General features: G+C 25.1%; 1 protein-coding gene across 1 annotated transcript in view; it reads left to right on the top strand.

Moving 5' to 3' along the window:
- LOC117171204 (60S ribosomal protein L23a-like) overlaps positions 1-6668 on the top strand; it is a 15187-nt gene extending 8519 nt beyond the window's left edge. The window contains exons 3-4 of the mRNA XM_033358285.1: positions 1169-1296; positions 6331-6668. Coding sequence (XP_033214176.1) covers positions 1169-1296; positions 6331-6592 — 390 coding nt within the window. The 3' untranslated portion in view covers positions 6593-6668. The remainder of the gene's footprint in view (positions 1-1168; positions 1297-6330) is intronic.
- Positions 6669-16767: the final 10099 nt, after the last annotated feature.

Below are 16767 nucleotides of genomic sequence, written 5' to 3'. Positions count from 1 at the left end.
AAATTTGGAATTCTTGATCAAATTAAAAAATTTTTAGTCATACATGTTTAAATTTGAATAAGTTTCTATTTGAAATTTTCACCATTGAATATTTTTTATTTCTAAACCTTCAAAAATAGAGCTATTAAAAGAAAAACTATAAAAATTACATGCCTTTAAAATATAAATCATGAAAATTTAATAATTTCCAATTCTGCATTTTCAATATTCAAGAATTTTCAATTGTAACTTCAAAATTATAGAACTGTGACTTGTAAATAATTACAATTAAAGAGTTTTTAATTATTCAAATTAAAAATTATGCTAAGTTTTAAGTTTGGCTATTTAAAATTGTATAAATTCCATAATTTACGTTTGGAATTTCTTCAATTTGAAAATTTTAGAATTGGAAAGTCTTGACGAAATTTTAAAACATCAGTTTATGCTTTTTAAAAATTGAATAAATTTCCAGGTAATATTTTGAAAATACATATTTTAAATTCTTAATTCACGTATCAAAAATATTGAACCTTTAGATACCCATTTTCATAAAATTAACGCCCAAACAGTACACTGGTGCGAATTGGTTTGTTTGCAATGTTAATATTAAATATTTAACCTATTGAAAATATAATAAACAACTAGCATATATCACACATATTTAACATATATATTTAATATATGTGGGGATAATCCGTTGCGTAAAGGTCATCAGAATAAAAAAAACTTTGGGTGCGAATTCGCACTAGTGTACGATTTGAGGGTTAAGATCATTTTCAATTAACTTGAATTTGGAAATTCTGTTATCAGATTTGAATTCAGAGACCGCAAAAGCTTTATCATTCTCATTTAGTTTGGATTAAAAAAAAATTTAATACTTTTGTGAACAAAAAATTGTTCTTGTCAAATCTCGATATAATTTATGTAAATTTTTTTTTGTTGTATATTCCAATAAATTCAAATTAACTATACCTAATATTGTATATTTTCCCCTATAATTTTAAGGTAAATACCCAATTTCAAAACTTTATGAAATATATTTTATGATGAGTAATGTGTGGGAATCTCTTTGAGACTTCGTGAAAACACTTTAATAACACAAAACTGAATCCTCGAGACGAGTAAGAAGATATTTTTTATTTATTTTTTTTTTATCAGGAGATATAAATTTTTAATTTCTATTTGACAGATCCTTAAAGGTGTCCATGGATCCAGAGTCAGAAAAATTAGGACTTCGGTCCATTTCCATCGGCCAAAAACGTTCCGTCCACCAAGGAACCCGAAGTATCCAAGGAAAAGTGTTCCGAGCAGGAATCGGTATGTGAAATTGAAAAAAATTATTATTATTTGTCACACTTTTTCGGTAGAAATTCATAATTTTAGTTGAAAATTCATCACTTTGAAAATTTAACCATTCTTTTTGAAAATTGTTTTTTTTTTTATTTTGAAATTCGTCTCTTTGTTTAAACATTAATTTTTAACTTAAAATTTAATTATTCAATTGTTTGTTTACAATTTATCTTTTTATTTTTAAATTTATGTATTTTCTATAAAATTCTTATTCGGTAAACATTAATCTTCTTTTTTGAAAATTCAACTGTTCAATTTTTTTTATGCTATGGCTTTTGACTAGATAAAATGTTAAAAAATAATATCATGTTAATTTTTTTTACCATTTTTTCACAATTACATGGTTTAAAATTGAACTCTTTTTTCAAAAATTTATTAGTTTGTTCGAAAATTTAACTGTTTGGCTGAAAATTGGTCTTTTTCAGTTGCAATTTTTTTTTGAAGAATTTTTTTTAATCGCCTTGGTAGAAAAATAATCTTCCTGTTTGAAAATTAACATTTTTGCTTAAAAATTCAAGTATTGTCTGTTTTTTGTATGTAGAAAACTGACTTTTTCGGTTCAAAATTCAGCTTTTTTTAAAAAACGGAAAATACAACTATTTAAATTGCACATTGCATTTAATTATATTTAAAGATTGATTAATTACATTTAAAGATTAATCATTTCAGTTCAAAATTCATCTTTTTATTTTAAAGTTCAATTTCCATTTTTTTCATGCCTTGGTTTTTGGCTAGATAAAATGTTTCAAATAATTTTATGTTAATTTTTTGACAATTTCAAAATAAAAATAAATATTCCCAAGAGTATTGATTTTTAGCCCAGTGAACAAAAATATAAATATTCAACATTTAAGTTGAAAATTCATCTTTTTGGTTGAAAATAAAATGATATGGTTTAAAATTGAACTATTTTCTCAAAAATGTATTCGTTTGTTCAAAAATTTAACTATTTGGTTGAAAATTGGTCTTTTTTATTTCAAATTTTTTTTTAAGAATTTTTTTTAATCGTCTTGGTCGAAAAATAATCTTCCTGTCTGAAAATTAATATTTTTTCTTAAAAATTCAAGTATTGCAATTAAATATTTATCATTTTAGTGATCAATTAAAATATTTAAGAATATCTTGTAATAATAATTAAATTCTTAGAAACTAAAAAAAAAAAATTATTTATAATAAACTAGCGGAAAATTAGACCTGGTAAAAGTCGGGAACTATCAGAGAATTTTTTTTCCAGAAAATCTTGCTACTGAAAATTTTTTTTTTTATTGATGAAAATATAATTGATCTTTTACTCATTCCACAATAAAAAAAGTTAGGCATTTTTTTGTAGACTTTACCCATTATTTTAATCGATTTCAGAAGGTTTCAAAACATTTTAGAAGATTTGAAAAGATTTCACGAAGATTCAATAATTCAATGATTTCAGCGAATAAAAAAAAATTCCATGCACAAAGATTTAAGAAACATTTGACAGAATATTTCAAAAGTTTTTACAAGATTAAAAAAATATGTCATAAAAATTTCGAACATTTTATAAAAATTTGCAAGAATTTGAAACACTTGCAAAGATTTCAAAAGAATACTTTTTGGCTTCGGATTGTAATATTTCGACATTTAAAATCGAATGATTTCAAGTTTTATTATTGAAAAATGAAGCACTTCATATCTTAATTGTGCTTTTTAAATTATAATTTCTCAATAAAAGCCTGAATTATTGTCGATATTGTTTTTATTTATTAATTTAAAAAAAATTTTTTATTGATTATCGTTCAAAAATGAAGTTTTTAAACTTTTAATTTCTTTTTTTTTTAACTGAAAATTTAGCTTCTATTTTTCGTTTAAAATTGATACTTTTGAGTTCGAAATTCAACTATTTGGTTGACATTTTTTATTTTTTAGTTGAAAATTTATGTCTTCTGTGAAAAGTTTTATTTTTTGGTAGAAAATTAATCTCCTTTTTTGAATTACTTACTTAGTTACTTACTTAGTTGAAATTTCATCATTTTTTTAGTTGAAAATTCATCAGTTTTGTTAAAAATTGTTATTTTTATGTTCAAAATTCAAATATTTGGTGGAAAATTGGTCTTTTTTAGTTCAAAATTAAACCATTTCATTGAAAAGTCATGTCATTTGTTGAAAAATCATACTTTTTGTTTAAAAATCCAATTATTCCAGTTAAATATTCATAATTTTAATTAACAATTCATCACTTTGGTTGAAAATTGATATTTTTTAGTTGAAAATTCAACTATTTTGTGGACAATTTTTATTTTTTAGTTGAAAATTCATGTCTTTTGTGAAAATTTGTATTTTTTGGTAGAAAATTAATCTCCTTTGATCTGTTTTGGTTGACAATTTATTATTTTTTTAACTTCAAATTTAACCATTCCATTTTACTTATTTTTTATTTTTGAAAATTGGTATTTTTAATTTCATAATTCAACTTTTTCATGGAAATTTCGTGTCTGTTGTTCAAAAGTGTTCTTTTTGGTAAGAAATTAAACGTTTGAGTTGAAATTCCAGTATTTCTGTTAAATATTCATCATTTTAGTTGAAATTTATTTTTTAGGGTTGAAAGTAAAATTATTTAGTTGAAAGATAAACTCAAAAATTCATCAGTTTAGTTGAAAATGCATTAGTTTTTGTAAATTCATTTATTGTTTTTAATTTAAAAATTCAATTTTTCCAGATGAATATTGGTTGAAAATTATATATATTTTTTTTTCAACTGAAAATTTAAGTATTCAATGTTTGGTTGAAAATTGATCTTTTTTAGTTAAAAATTCAACTATTTGGTTGAAAATTTTCCTTTTTTTTTATTTGAAAATTCAACTATTTCATTGTAAATGTACATTTACGGGGTTTTGTGGTCGCTGAATCCGAATCTAAATTCAAAATTTTAAATGGCGGAGTAAAATACAAAAAAACGGCTCAAGTAGGATCTGCATTGTCTCGTTTAGTCTGTCCATTTTGAATTTTCCAATTTTTAAGTACCAAGATTTATCCAAATCGAGCCATTTTTTGTATTTGCGTCCGCCATTTAAAATTTTCAAATTTTGACATCAGATTCCGATTTAGCGACCCCAAGAACCCGTAAGTACCGAGATTTATCCAAATTGAGCATTTTTTTGTATTTTCGTGCACCATATTGGATCCGCCATTTTGAATTTTCAAAATTTTACTTCAGATTCGGATTCAGCGACCCCCCCCCCCAACCCCCGCGTAAGACTTGAATGCAAAATCGGACTATGTAAAATAGAAAAAAAACAAGATTGACGCATTTTGCGTCAATGCTAATGAAGGGGTTAATTTTACCTAAATATGCACTGCGTTTAAGTAGGCCCCCCAACGAGCAGGTCATGGGGCTGGTTACGAACCATGGAGTCGTTTTAAGCCGAATACAAAATTGTATTATTCAAATTCATGGCCCTTAGAGACAAATTCATGAAATTAATAATAATGTTTTTAATAATATAATTTTTAAAAGCCCCCGAAATTAAGGATGCCAGTTAAAACCTCCTAAAAACTGAAAAAAAATTATAATAAACTCGCGAAATTGTATGAAAAATGAAGTCTGGAAAAAACTTGAGATACTTGAAAATAAACTGGAACTATAAAAAATTGGTTTCTCCAGAATTTCAGCAAAAAACCCTGTGGGAATACCGTATTCCCACCTTTTTCCATATCATTTTTTGCGATTTCAGAGTAGTTTTTATTGGATTTTACACAGGTTGTTTTAAATTTCATTCTCGAAGGATGATAGAAAATTGAAATTATTGTGTGAAGGGTCTACATTTTTTAAATAATTGTTTAATACTTATAAAAAAAGATGAAAAAAGCCTTTTTTTGACAAGATTCATTATTGAAAAAAGTTTGCATTATATCCTTATGAAAATGAGTACTTGATGGTTTTTGGGGTCGCTGAATACGAATCTGGACTCAGATTTTGAAAATTCAAAATGGCGGATCCAATATGACTGCCGAAATTGGGAATATTTTTGTGTTTTATCTGAAAATTGATATACAGAGGTTTTCGGGGTCGCTGATCGTGAATCTGAGATCAGGCTTTGAAAATCCAAAATGGCGGATCCAATATGGCGGTCAAAATAATAAATTTTTCTGGATTTTTTTAAAAATTAGTATACAAAGATTTTTGGAATCATTGATCACGAATCTGAATTTATATTTTGAAAATTCAGAAAATTGGTACTAATCCATGTTTTAGGTGAGTAGGTGCATATTTTTTCAAACCTTAATATCCTAAATATTTGTTATTTTGAATACAGATTTAAGATCAGCGACTCCTGCCTGTGCCAAATTTCAAAAAACAATTTAGAAATATTTTGAATTTTGGCCCGCCATTTTGAATGTTGAAAATCGAAGTTCAGATTCGTGATCAGAGATACAAAAAATCTCTGTACACCAATTAAAAAAAAAAATTCCAAATTTTGGCCGCCATGTTGGATCCGCCATTTTGAATGTTAAAAATCTGAGTTCGAATACGTGATTAGCGACTCCAAAAAACCCCTGTATACTAATTCTGGAAAAAAATCCAAAAATATTCCAAATTTAAGTCGCCATATTGGATCCATTATTTTGAATTTACTAAATCTGATTTTAGATTCGTGATCCCAAAAACCCTCGTATAACAATTTTCAGAAGAAGAAAAATGCCAAATGTTAGCCGCCATATTGGATCCGCCATTTTGAATTTTCAAAATATGAGTTCAGACTCGTAATCAGTGACCCCAAAACCCCCTATATACCAATTTTTATGCAAAATTCGTTTCCCTGAAAAATGTATGCCGGAAAGGGTTAATAAAATAATAATTAATTTAATGATTTATAACAAGAGTTGAATTTTCCACAAAAAATTTTAATTTTCAGCGCAACAAAAACGATTTTTTAAAATAATTTTACTTTTATATTATGATGTTTCTTAACAAAAAAGGAGAGAAAAAAAAAAGAAAAAGTGGTATGAGTGGAATACGTTTGTTTTTAGCATGGATGCATTCAACATCATCAAGTATCCATTGACGACGGAAGCAGCGATGAAAAAGATTGAAGACAACAACACCCTGGTCTTCATTGTGCACACGAGGGCCAACAAATATCATATTAAGGCCTCCGTGAAGAAGTTGTACGACATCGATGTTGCCAAAGTCAATACTTTGATCAGGCCAGACGGCAAAAAGAAGGCTTACGTTCGTTTAGCCAGAGACTATGATGCTCTTGATGTTGCAAACAAGATTGGTATTATATAAGTTTGGCTCTGGATTTATGTGTATATAAGTTTATATTTAAAAAATATCCTGCAATAAACTTCTACACGGGATTAAATGTTTTCTTATTTTTGATTTTGCACTCGTTTCCCTACTTTACACTCGTTTCTCTTTACAGGAAAAATAGACTTCACACTCTTTATTCTATACAAGAAAAAACATACTTCACACTCGTTTTCGTATCGAGAAAGAATAGACTTCAAAATCTTTTCCCTATACAAGAAATACGTACTTCACACCCTTTTCTGCATATAAGAATAACAGACTTCACACTCTTTTTTTCATACAGCAATATCATACTTCACACTCTTTTCCGCATGCAGAAAGAACACTTTTTTCTATACAGGAAAAATAGACCTCACACTCTTTATTCTATACAGGAAGAGCATACTTCACACTCTTTTTCGTATGTAGAAAGGACAGACTTCACGCTCTTTTCTTATATACAGGAAAAAAATACTTCACACACTTTTCCGCATACAGAAAGAACATACTTCACACTCTTCCCTATACATACTTCACTCTCGTTTCTCTATACAGGAAAGGCAGACTTCACACTCGTTTCTGTACACAGGAAGAGCACGCTTCACAATATTTTACCTATACATAAGAAGCATACTTCACACTCTTTTTGCATACAGGAAGAACATACTTCACAATCTTGTTTTCTTTTCAGGATTAGCAGACTTAAATTTTTTTCTGTCTACAGAAAGAACAGACTTCACACTCTTTTATGCATACAGGAATAAAATACTTTACACTCTTTTTCATATACAGGTAAAGTAGACTTTACACTTTTCTGCATACAGAAAAATCATACTTCACATACTTTTCCCAATATATAAAAAGCATACTTCACACTCTTTCCTATACAAGAGAAAAAGACTTTGCACTCTTTTCTGCATAAAGGAAGAACAGACTTCACAATCTTTTTTTCTATACAAGATTAGCAGGCTTGAAATATTTTTTCTTCATACACAAAGAGCAGATTTTACAATCTTTTTTCTATACAGGAAAAACAGACTTCACACTCTTTTACGCATACAGGAAGAACAGACGTCATACTCTTCTTCGTATACAGGTAAAGTAGACTTTACACTTTTCTCTATACAGAAAAATCATACTTTACGCAATTTTCCCTATACATAAAAAACATACTTCAAACTCTTTCCTGTACAAGAAGAACAAACTTTACACACTCTTTTCCGCATACAGAAAGAACCGAATTCACACTTTTTATGGTACAGGAAAAGTAGGCTTCACACTCTTTTTCCCTATTGAACAAAAACACTTCACACTCTTCTATATACAGGAAAAGTAGACTTCACACTTCTTTATACAAAAAAGCGTATACAATAAAAACAGACTTAAAACTCTTTCAAATACCGGAAAAGTAAACTTCACACTCGTTTCTCTATACAGAAAAATCATACTTCACACTCTTTTCCCTATTCGAGAAAAACATACTTTACACTCTTCTATATACAGGAAAAGTAGACTTCACACACTTCTCTATACAGAAAAGATTACTTTACACTCTTTTCCCTATACAATAAAAATAGACTTCAGACTCTTCGGCATACAAAAAGAACAGACTTAACACTCTTTTCCCTATACAAGAAAAATAGACTTCATACTCATTTCTCTATACAGAAAAAGCATACTTCACACTCTTATCTATACAGAAAAAACTACTTTACACTCTTTTCCCTATACAAGAAAAATAGACTTCACACTCTCTTCGGTATACAGAAAGAACATATTTCACATTCTTTTTCATATACTGGACAATTAGACTTCACACTCGTTTCTTTATACAGAAAAATCATACTTCACACTCTTTTCCCTATTCGAGAAAAACACACTTTACACTCTTCTATATACAGGAAAAGTAGACTTCACACTCTTATCTATACAGAAAAGACTACTTTACACTCTTTTTCCTATACAAGAAAAATAGACTTCACACTCTTTTCTCCATATAAAAAGAACAGACTTAACACTCGTTTTCAAATACTAGAAAAGTAGACTTCACACTCGTTTCGTTATACAGAAAAAGCATACATTACACTCTTTTCCCTATTCGAGAAAAACACACTTTACACTCTTCCATATACAGGAAAAGTAGACTTCACACTCTTCTCTATACAGAAAAGTCTACTTTACACTCTTTTCCCTATACAAGAAAAATAGACTTCACACTCTTTTCTCCACATAAAAAGAACAGACTTAACACTCGTTTTCAAATACTGGAAAAGTAGACTTCACACTCGTTTCTATATGCAGAAAAAGCATACTATATACTCTTTCCCTATACAAGAAAAACAGAATTCACTCTTTTCCATATACAGGAAAAGCAGACTTCAAATTCTTTTCCGTACGCAGGAAAAGAAGACTTACACTTTACAGTCGTTTACGCATACAAGAAGAGCAGACGTTACACTCGCTTCCTTATAAAAAAGCAGTTTTCACACTCTTTTGCATATACCGGATACCCTTCTCTTCTGTTTTTCTACAGAATTTTCCTTTTTTTTACGTTTTCAGGAATCTTACCTTTTTCCTCGACTTTTCGCTTGAATGCGAACTGAATTATTGCAACAACAAAAAATCATGAAAATCGAATTATTTTTGGTTCAAACACATATTTATTTATACGAAATTTCGACTACTTGATTGAAAGTAGAACCGCTTAAAAAAATGTTTTTTTTTTGTATGTTTTTTTTCAATTTTCTGCGTTGTAAATTTGACTGAAAATTTTTGCTAAAAATTGGTCGTTTTCAGTTGAAAATTGGTTGCTTTTTTTTGCTGTAAAACAATTCTTTTTTGTTGAAAAGGCAACAACCTGGTGGAAATTTGTTTTCTTTCTTGACTGAAACTTTTTGGGTTCAAAAAATCTTGTTTAAAAAAATATCTTTTTTAGTAGAAATATCAGATTTTACATTTTTCCTTGAGAATTCTGCTATTTGGTTAAAAGATAAATTAATTTTTTTGCTTGAATATTCATCATTTTATTTAGTAATTCATCTAGTAGTTTGAATTTTTTCGTTGTTGAAAATTTATCTTTTTTGGTTCAAATTGAACTATATTGGTCTTAGTGGAAAATTTATGTATTTCGTTGAAAATTCGCATTTATTGTAGAAAATTAACATTCTTAGTTGAAAATTTATTCTTTTTTCTTAATTCATTCGTTTTGTAGAAAATTGGTCTTCTTTCTTGATAATTTAACGTCTCTATTGAAAATTCTTTTTTTTTCAATAAATGTTTAGAGCTGAAAATTTAACTTTCAATTTTGGTGGAAATTTGATAGTTTTTATTTAAAAACTTAACTATTTCGTTGAAAACTAAATTTTTTTTTCAACTTCAACTATTTTGGAGAAAAGTTGTCTTATTGTCCTTGAAAATTTACCAATTAAAAAAAAATTTCACTAATTTGTTGAAATTTCGTATTTTTATGTTTTTGCAAATTCTATTATTTTCCTAGAAAATTCAGCAATTACTCTAAAAAATTCTTTCTTGGTTCAAAATTTGAACTCCTTAGTTGTAAATTCTTATTTTTTGGTACAAATCTTCTTAGTTGAAAATACATCTTCTTTATCAAAAATTAATTCTATTAATAGAATGAATTTAACTAATTAGTTGAAAACTCCTTTTTTTGGTAAGAAAAAAAAGGTTTTTTTAATTGAAATTTTAATTATTTATTTTTTGTTAAACATTAAAGTGTTTCCTAGAAAATTCGTTCTTTTTCTGGCTTGGAAATCCAACTTTTTTATGAAAAATTCGTGTCTTTGTGCTGAAAATTATGTCATTTTGGTTGGAAATTTTACTCTAGTTGGTTGAAAAATTGTTTCTGCTGCTTGAAAGTTCAACTAGTTGATTGTAAATGCAATAGTTTGGTCTACGATTCATTTTATTGTCGCTTACAATTTAATTATTTTGTTGAAAATTCAACTATTTTGTTAAAAATTCACCTTTTTTGCTTGAAAATTTATCTGTTCTGATGAAAATCCGTTTTCTTGGATAGAAAATTCGTCCTTTTGGATTGATAAATCCATATTTTTCGTAAAAAAAGATCTTGTTGAAAATTAGACTTAAAAAATTGAAATTTTTGTCGTAAAAATGGAACTACATGATTGAAAATGTACCATTTTTGGTTGAATTTTAATATGCTTTGTTTAAAAATTCAACAATAATTTGGTTAGATAATCTTGGAAAATTCATCTCTGGTAGTAAATCCGATTTTTTTAGTTGAAAATAAGTTTTTTGACGAAAAAATTTGGCTGTTCTATTTTCAGTTGAAAATTGATCGTTTTTATTTGAAAATTTATGTATTTCGTTAAAAATTCACCTTTTTGTTGAAAAGTCAAACTACATCGTTAAAAATGATTTTTTTCTCAACTGCAAATTTAACGATTCCATTATTGGCTCAAAATATTTTTTGGTAGAAAATGAATTTTTTTCATAAAAAATTCAATTACTTTCTTGCAAGTTCAACTACTTTGTTCAAAGAAATTTTTATAGAGTTGAAAATTAATGGTTTTTATGAAAACTGAAAATACAACGATTCCAACTTTTTGTTGAAAATTCATATATTTTGTTTAAAATTTGTATTTTTTGTTGTAAAAAATAAATCTCCTTCATTGAAAATTCACCTATTCAATTTTTGGTTAGGAATTTATAGTTTTTTTTTTATTGAAAATGCATGTATATCGTTGAAATTTCGTATTTTTTTTATAGAAAATTAATTTTCTATTACTCGAAATTTAACTTTATATTTTTAGTTTAAAAATGCATAGTTTTTAGTTGAAAATTATTCATGCAATTTGTCTAAAATTCCAATAGTTTAGTCTGAAAATTTATTTTCCTTGGGAAAAAAGTTCTTGATTGAAAATTTAACTACATTCTGTTAAAAGTTGAACTATTTTGTTAGAAATTAATTCTACTAGTTGAAAATCCATGTCTCGTTAAAAAATTGGTTGGGTCCAAAATTAATTTTTTTCACTGAAAATATAACTATTCAAAATTTGTGTTCTGATTTCATAGTTTTTTTAATTGAAAATTCATTTATATTGTTGAAATTTGCCTTTTTTGGTAGAAAATTAATTTTCTTCTTTAAAAATTCAACTATTTTGATAAAATTCATTCTATTATTTTTAAATTAATTTTTGTTTGGTTGAAAGTAAATTTTTTAACTGGAATTTGGTTAAAAATTATTCGGTTTTAGTTCTAAATTCATGTATTTTATTTAAAATTCGTTTTTTGGTAGAAAATTAAACTGTTGTGTTGCAAACTAATCTTTGAAATAGAAAATTCAATCTTTTAAATTGTAAATTCATTTTTCTAAGTAGAAGTGTGCGTAATTGAAAATTTGACTATATTTTGTTAAAAGTTGAACAAAATTGTTAAAAATTCATTCTACAAGTTAAAAATCCATGCCTAGTAAAAAATTAATCTCCTTTATTGAAAATAAACTATTTTGTTAAAAATGCATTTTTTAAATTGATGAATTCCATTTCTGGTTAGGAATTGATATTTTTTCATTTAAAATTCATGTAAATCGTTGAAATTTCATCTTTAAAATTCAAATAGTTTGTTCAAAATGCATTCTATTATTTAAAAATGCGTTTTTCTTAGTTTAAAATTAATTTTTTAACCGATACTTCAACTAGTTTTTTTTTTTGTTGAAAATTGATCGATTTTAATTGAAAATTCAACTAACTTGTTGAAAGTTGAATTACTTTCCTAAAAATGCATTTTGGTTAAAACTTCGTGTTTCTTTCTTTTTTTTGTTGAAAATTCATCCTTTCAGTTCGAAAGTTCAATTGTTTTTTATTCAATATTTAAATCTTTAAACAGTTGAAATTCAACGATTTCGTACAAAATTAAGCGATTTGGTCTACAATGAATTTTGTTGCGTTTTGTAATTCAATTATTTTCTCAGAAATTCGACTATTTGTCGAAAATTAAATTATTTGGTTGAAGCCTGAACCATTTATTTAAAAGTGCGGTTTTTTAACAATCTGCAGCTCATACTTCGCTTAAAACTAATTCTATTAGCACAAAATTGATCAGGTTTAGTGGAAATTTCATGTATTTTGTTTTAAGATTCGTATTTATTGGTATAAAAATTTATTTACACTCAATATTTTATTATTATATGTTTTGATAAAAATTCAAATAGTTTCATGTAGTTAAAAATTTTTTTGGCAGAAAATTGAATGGTTTTGTTAAAATCCCATCTTTTGAATCGAAAATTTAATCTTTTAGATTCAAAATTCATCTTGCTTGGTAGAAAAGTTCGTGGTTAAAAATGTAACTATACTCTGTTGAAAATATAACTATTTCAATTTTTGTTGAAAATTCATGCATTTCTTTGAACATTTGTCTTTTTTTTGGTTAAAAATTATTCTGCTTTATTTAAAAATCAACTATATTGTTAAAAATTCATTTTGTTCTTTACAAATTCGTGTCTTTTGTTGAAAATTAATTTTTTGGACTGAAAATTTAACTATTCCATTTTTGATTGGGAATTCAGTTTTTTTTAAATCGAAAATTCATGTATATCGTTGAAATTTTGCCTTTTTGGCTAGAAAATTTATATTCTTCCTTGAAAGTTAAACTACTTTCTTACAAATTCATTCTATTAGTTGAGAATCCATATTTGTTTAAAAAATTGTTTGTTGGGTCGAAAATTAATGTTTTGGACTGAAAAAATAACTATTTCATTAAAAAATTTATTTCAATAAAAATTAATTTGTTTAATTTGAGAATATATTTCTTTGGTTAAAAATTGAAATATTATGTTAAATAAATGTTTTTTGTCGTTGTTGAAAATTTAAATCTTTTGTTGAAAATTCTTTTTCTGTGGCAGAAAATTAATTTTTTTTTTGTAAAAAATGTTTTTATGCAAAAATATAGTCTTTTTAGTAGAAAAATATTGTTCTTGTTTTGAAAATTTCTTCCTCCTTAAAAATTCATTTTTTTCAATAAAAATTAATTTTTTTCACATGAAAATTGATTTTTTCTGTTAAAAATTGAAATATTATGTTAAATAAATGTTTTTTGTTGTTGAAAATGTAACTATTTTGTTGAAAATTCTTCTTTTTTTGTGGTTTATAATTAAGTTTTTTAAATGGAAAATTTGTCTTTTTTGTTAGAAAAATATTGTTCTTGTTTTGAAAGTTTTTTTCCTCCTGTTAAAAATACATTTTTTTCTTTTTTGGTTGCAGATTCATAATTTAAATTAAAAATGTACTTTTTTGCTTGAAAAATTAATTATTTGGTTAAAAATTCGTTTTTTTTTCTTGAAAATGAATATTTTTTTAACTGAAAATTTATGCTTTTTTTTATTGCTGAAAATTCATTTCTTTCGTAAAAATTATTTTTTTTTAAAATAAAAATTAATTTGTTTTAGTTGAAAATTTATTTCTTCTGTTAAAAATTGAAATATTATGTTAAATAAATGTTTTTTGTTGATGAAAATTTGAATATTTTTTTGTGGTTTCAAATTAATTTTGTTATATAGAAAATTCGACTTTTTTGGTAGAAAAATGTTTTGAAAATTTATTCCTTCTGTTAAAAATTGAAATATTATGTTAAATAACTGTTTTTTGTTGTTGAAAATGTAACTATTTTGTTGAAAATACATATTTTTTTTATATAAAATTCGTCTCTTTTTCTAATAAGTTATTCTCCTTTATTGAAAATTAGACTATTTTGTTAAAAATTCATTTGATTGCTTGAATTTTTTTTGTATTTCAAAATTAATTTAGGATCTGAAAAGTATTGGGAAGGAAAAGGGCTGTTGTTAAGGCCATAGGTACTATTCACCTGATTCCTACCTTACCGACATTTTTTCGGAGCAACTTTCAGCCTCAAAAATTGAAATATCTTGATGAAAATTTGGCAAATAAGTTCCTAAGTATTTGAAAATACAAAAAAATATTTGTAATATAATTCTTGTATTTCCTGAAATTTAGCTCTGAAAAATGTTGGTAAAGTAGGAATCGAATAAGTATTAATATTAAATGGCCTTATTTAAAAAAAATCATAATCCACAATGAAACTATCTTTATTCGTATATTTTGCCGGATAAAACGATAATTTCTATGATACACCAAATCAACCGGATTTTAAAACACAAGTTTAACAATAAACTGGCGTAGCACTTCTACTCGAAAACTAAATATTACTGTATTAAATAATGATTATTTCCCTGATTTAATTCCAGAACACTTACCGACCGAGGAAGGTTATGTTCTCTGCTAAATTACCGACAACAGATAATTACCATTGGTCTTATTGTTTTGAAAATTCATTTCTTCTGTTGAAAATTGAAATATTAGGTCAAATAAACGGTTTTTTGTTTAGTTGATGATTAATTATTTAACTTAATAATTGACCCTTTTGCTTCAGAAATTAACTGTTTGATTAAAAATGGTTTTACTTTTTTTGTGTTGAAAATTCATTCCTTTAGTTCAAAATTCTTTTTTCTTCAAATAAAATTAATTTGTTTCAGTTGAAAAATTTATTTCTTCTGTTAAATATTTAAATATTATTTTAAATCAATGTTTTTTGTTGAACATGTAAAGATTTTGTTGAAAATTCTTGTTTTTTTGTGGTTAAAAATTAATTTTTTATATAGAGGCATTTTTGGTAGAAAAATACTGTTCTTGTTTTGCAAATTTATTCCTTCTGTTAAAAATTGAAATATTGCGTTAAATAAATTTTTTCTTTTTTGGTTACAGATTCATTTTCCTTCTTAAATTTTGTTTTCAAAACAAAAATTTGACCATTTTTAAAAATGTTTTAAAGTTAAAGAAAAGTAATCTAAGTTAAAAATTCTTTTTTTATATATATTTTTTTATTGTTAAAAATTCATTTCTTTCGTAAAAATTCCCTTTTTAAAAATAAAAATTAATTTGTTTTAGTTGAAAATTTATTTCTTCTGTTAATAATTGAAATATTATGTTAAATAAATGTTTTTTTGTTGTTGTTGAAATTTTAAATCATTTCTTGAAAATTCGTTGTTTTTTTGTTGAAAGTTACAATTTTTTAGTTGAAAATTGATTTTTTTCATTAAGAATTCTTTTTTTTTCTGTTAAAAATTGAAATATTATGTTAAATAAACGTTTTTTTGTTGTTGAAAATTTAACTATTTTGTTGAAAATTCTTTTTTTGTGGTTGAAAATGAAGTTTTTTTACTGCAAAATTTGTCTATTTTTGGTAGAAAAATATTGTTCTTGTTTTGAAAATTTTTCCTCCTCTTAAAAGTACATTTTTTCTTTTTTAGTTGCAGATTCATAATTTAAGTTAAAAATGGACTTTTTTGCTTGAAAAATTAATGATTTGGTTTAAAATTCGTTTTTTTTTTATTGCTGAAAATTCATTTCTTTCGTTAAAAATGCTTTTTTTTAATAAAAATTAATTTGTTTTAGTTGAAAATTTATCTCTTCTGTTAAAAATTTTAATATATTATATTAATAAATTCGTCTTTTTTAGTAGAAAAATATTGCCCTTGTTTTGAAAATTTATTACTTTTGTTAACAATTGAAAGATTACGTTAAATAATTTTTTTTCTTTTTTGGTTGCAGATTCATTTTCCTTCTTAAATTTCGGCTTTAAAACCAAAATTTGATCATTTTTAAAAACGTTTTAAAGTTTAAAAAAAAAAAATAATTTAAGTTAAAAATTGACTTTTTTGCTTGAAAAATTAATTATATGGTTGAAAATTCGTCTTTTTTGGCTAGAAATTAATATTTTTTAAGTCAAAATTTATTCCTTTTTTTTTGTGGAAAATTCATCTTTCGTAAAAATTATTTTTTAAATAAAAACTAATTTGTTTTAGTTGAAAAGTTATTTCTTCTGTTAAAAGTTGAAATATGATGTTAAATCAATGTTTTTTGTTGAAAATTTAAATCTTTTTTTTTTAATTCTTTTTTTTTTTGCTTAAAAATGTATTTTTGTCTTATAGAAAATTCGTCTTTTTAGTAGAAAAAGATTGTGCTTGTTTTGAAAATTTATTCCTTCTGTTAAAAATTGAAATATAACCTTAAAAAAATTTTTTTCTTTTTTGATTGCAGATTCATAATTCAAGTTAAAATTTAACTTTTTTACTTGAAAAATCGTTGTTTTTTTTTGTTAAAAATTAATATTTTTTA

Source organism: Belonocnema kinseyi, chromosome 4, assembly GCF_010883055.1.
Source record: "Belonocnema kinseyi isolate 2016_QV_RU_SX_M_011 chromosome 4, B_treatae_v1, whole genome shotgun sequence".
Lineage (NCBI taxonomy): Eukaryota > Metazoa > Arthropoda > Insecta > Hymenoptera > Cynipidae > Belonocnema > Belonocnema kinseyi.
This window is presented reverse-complemented; position numbering and strand designations above follow the sequence as displayed.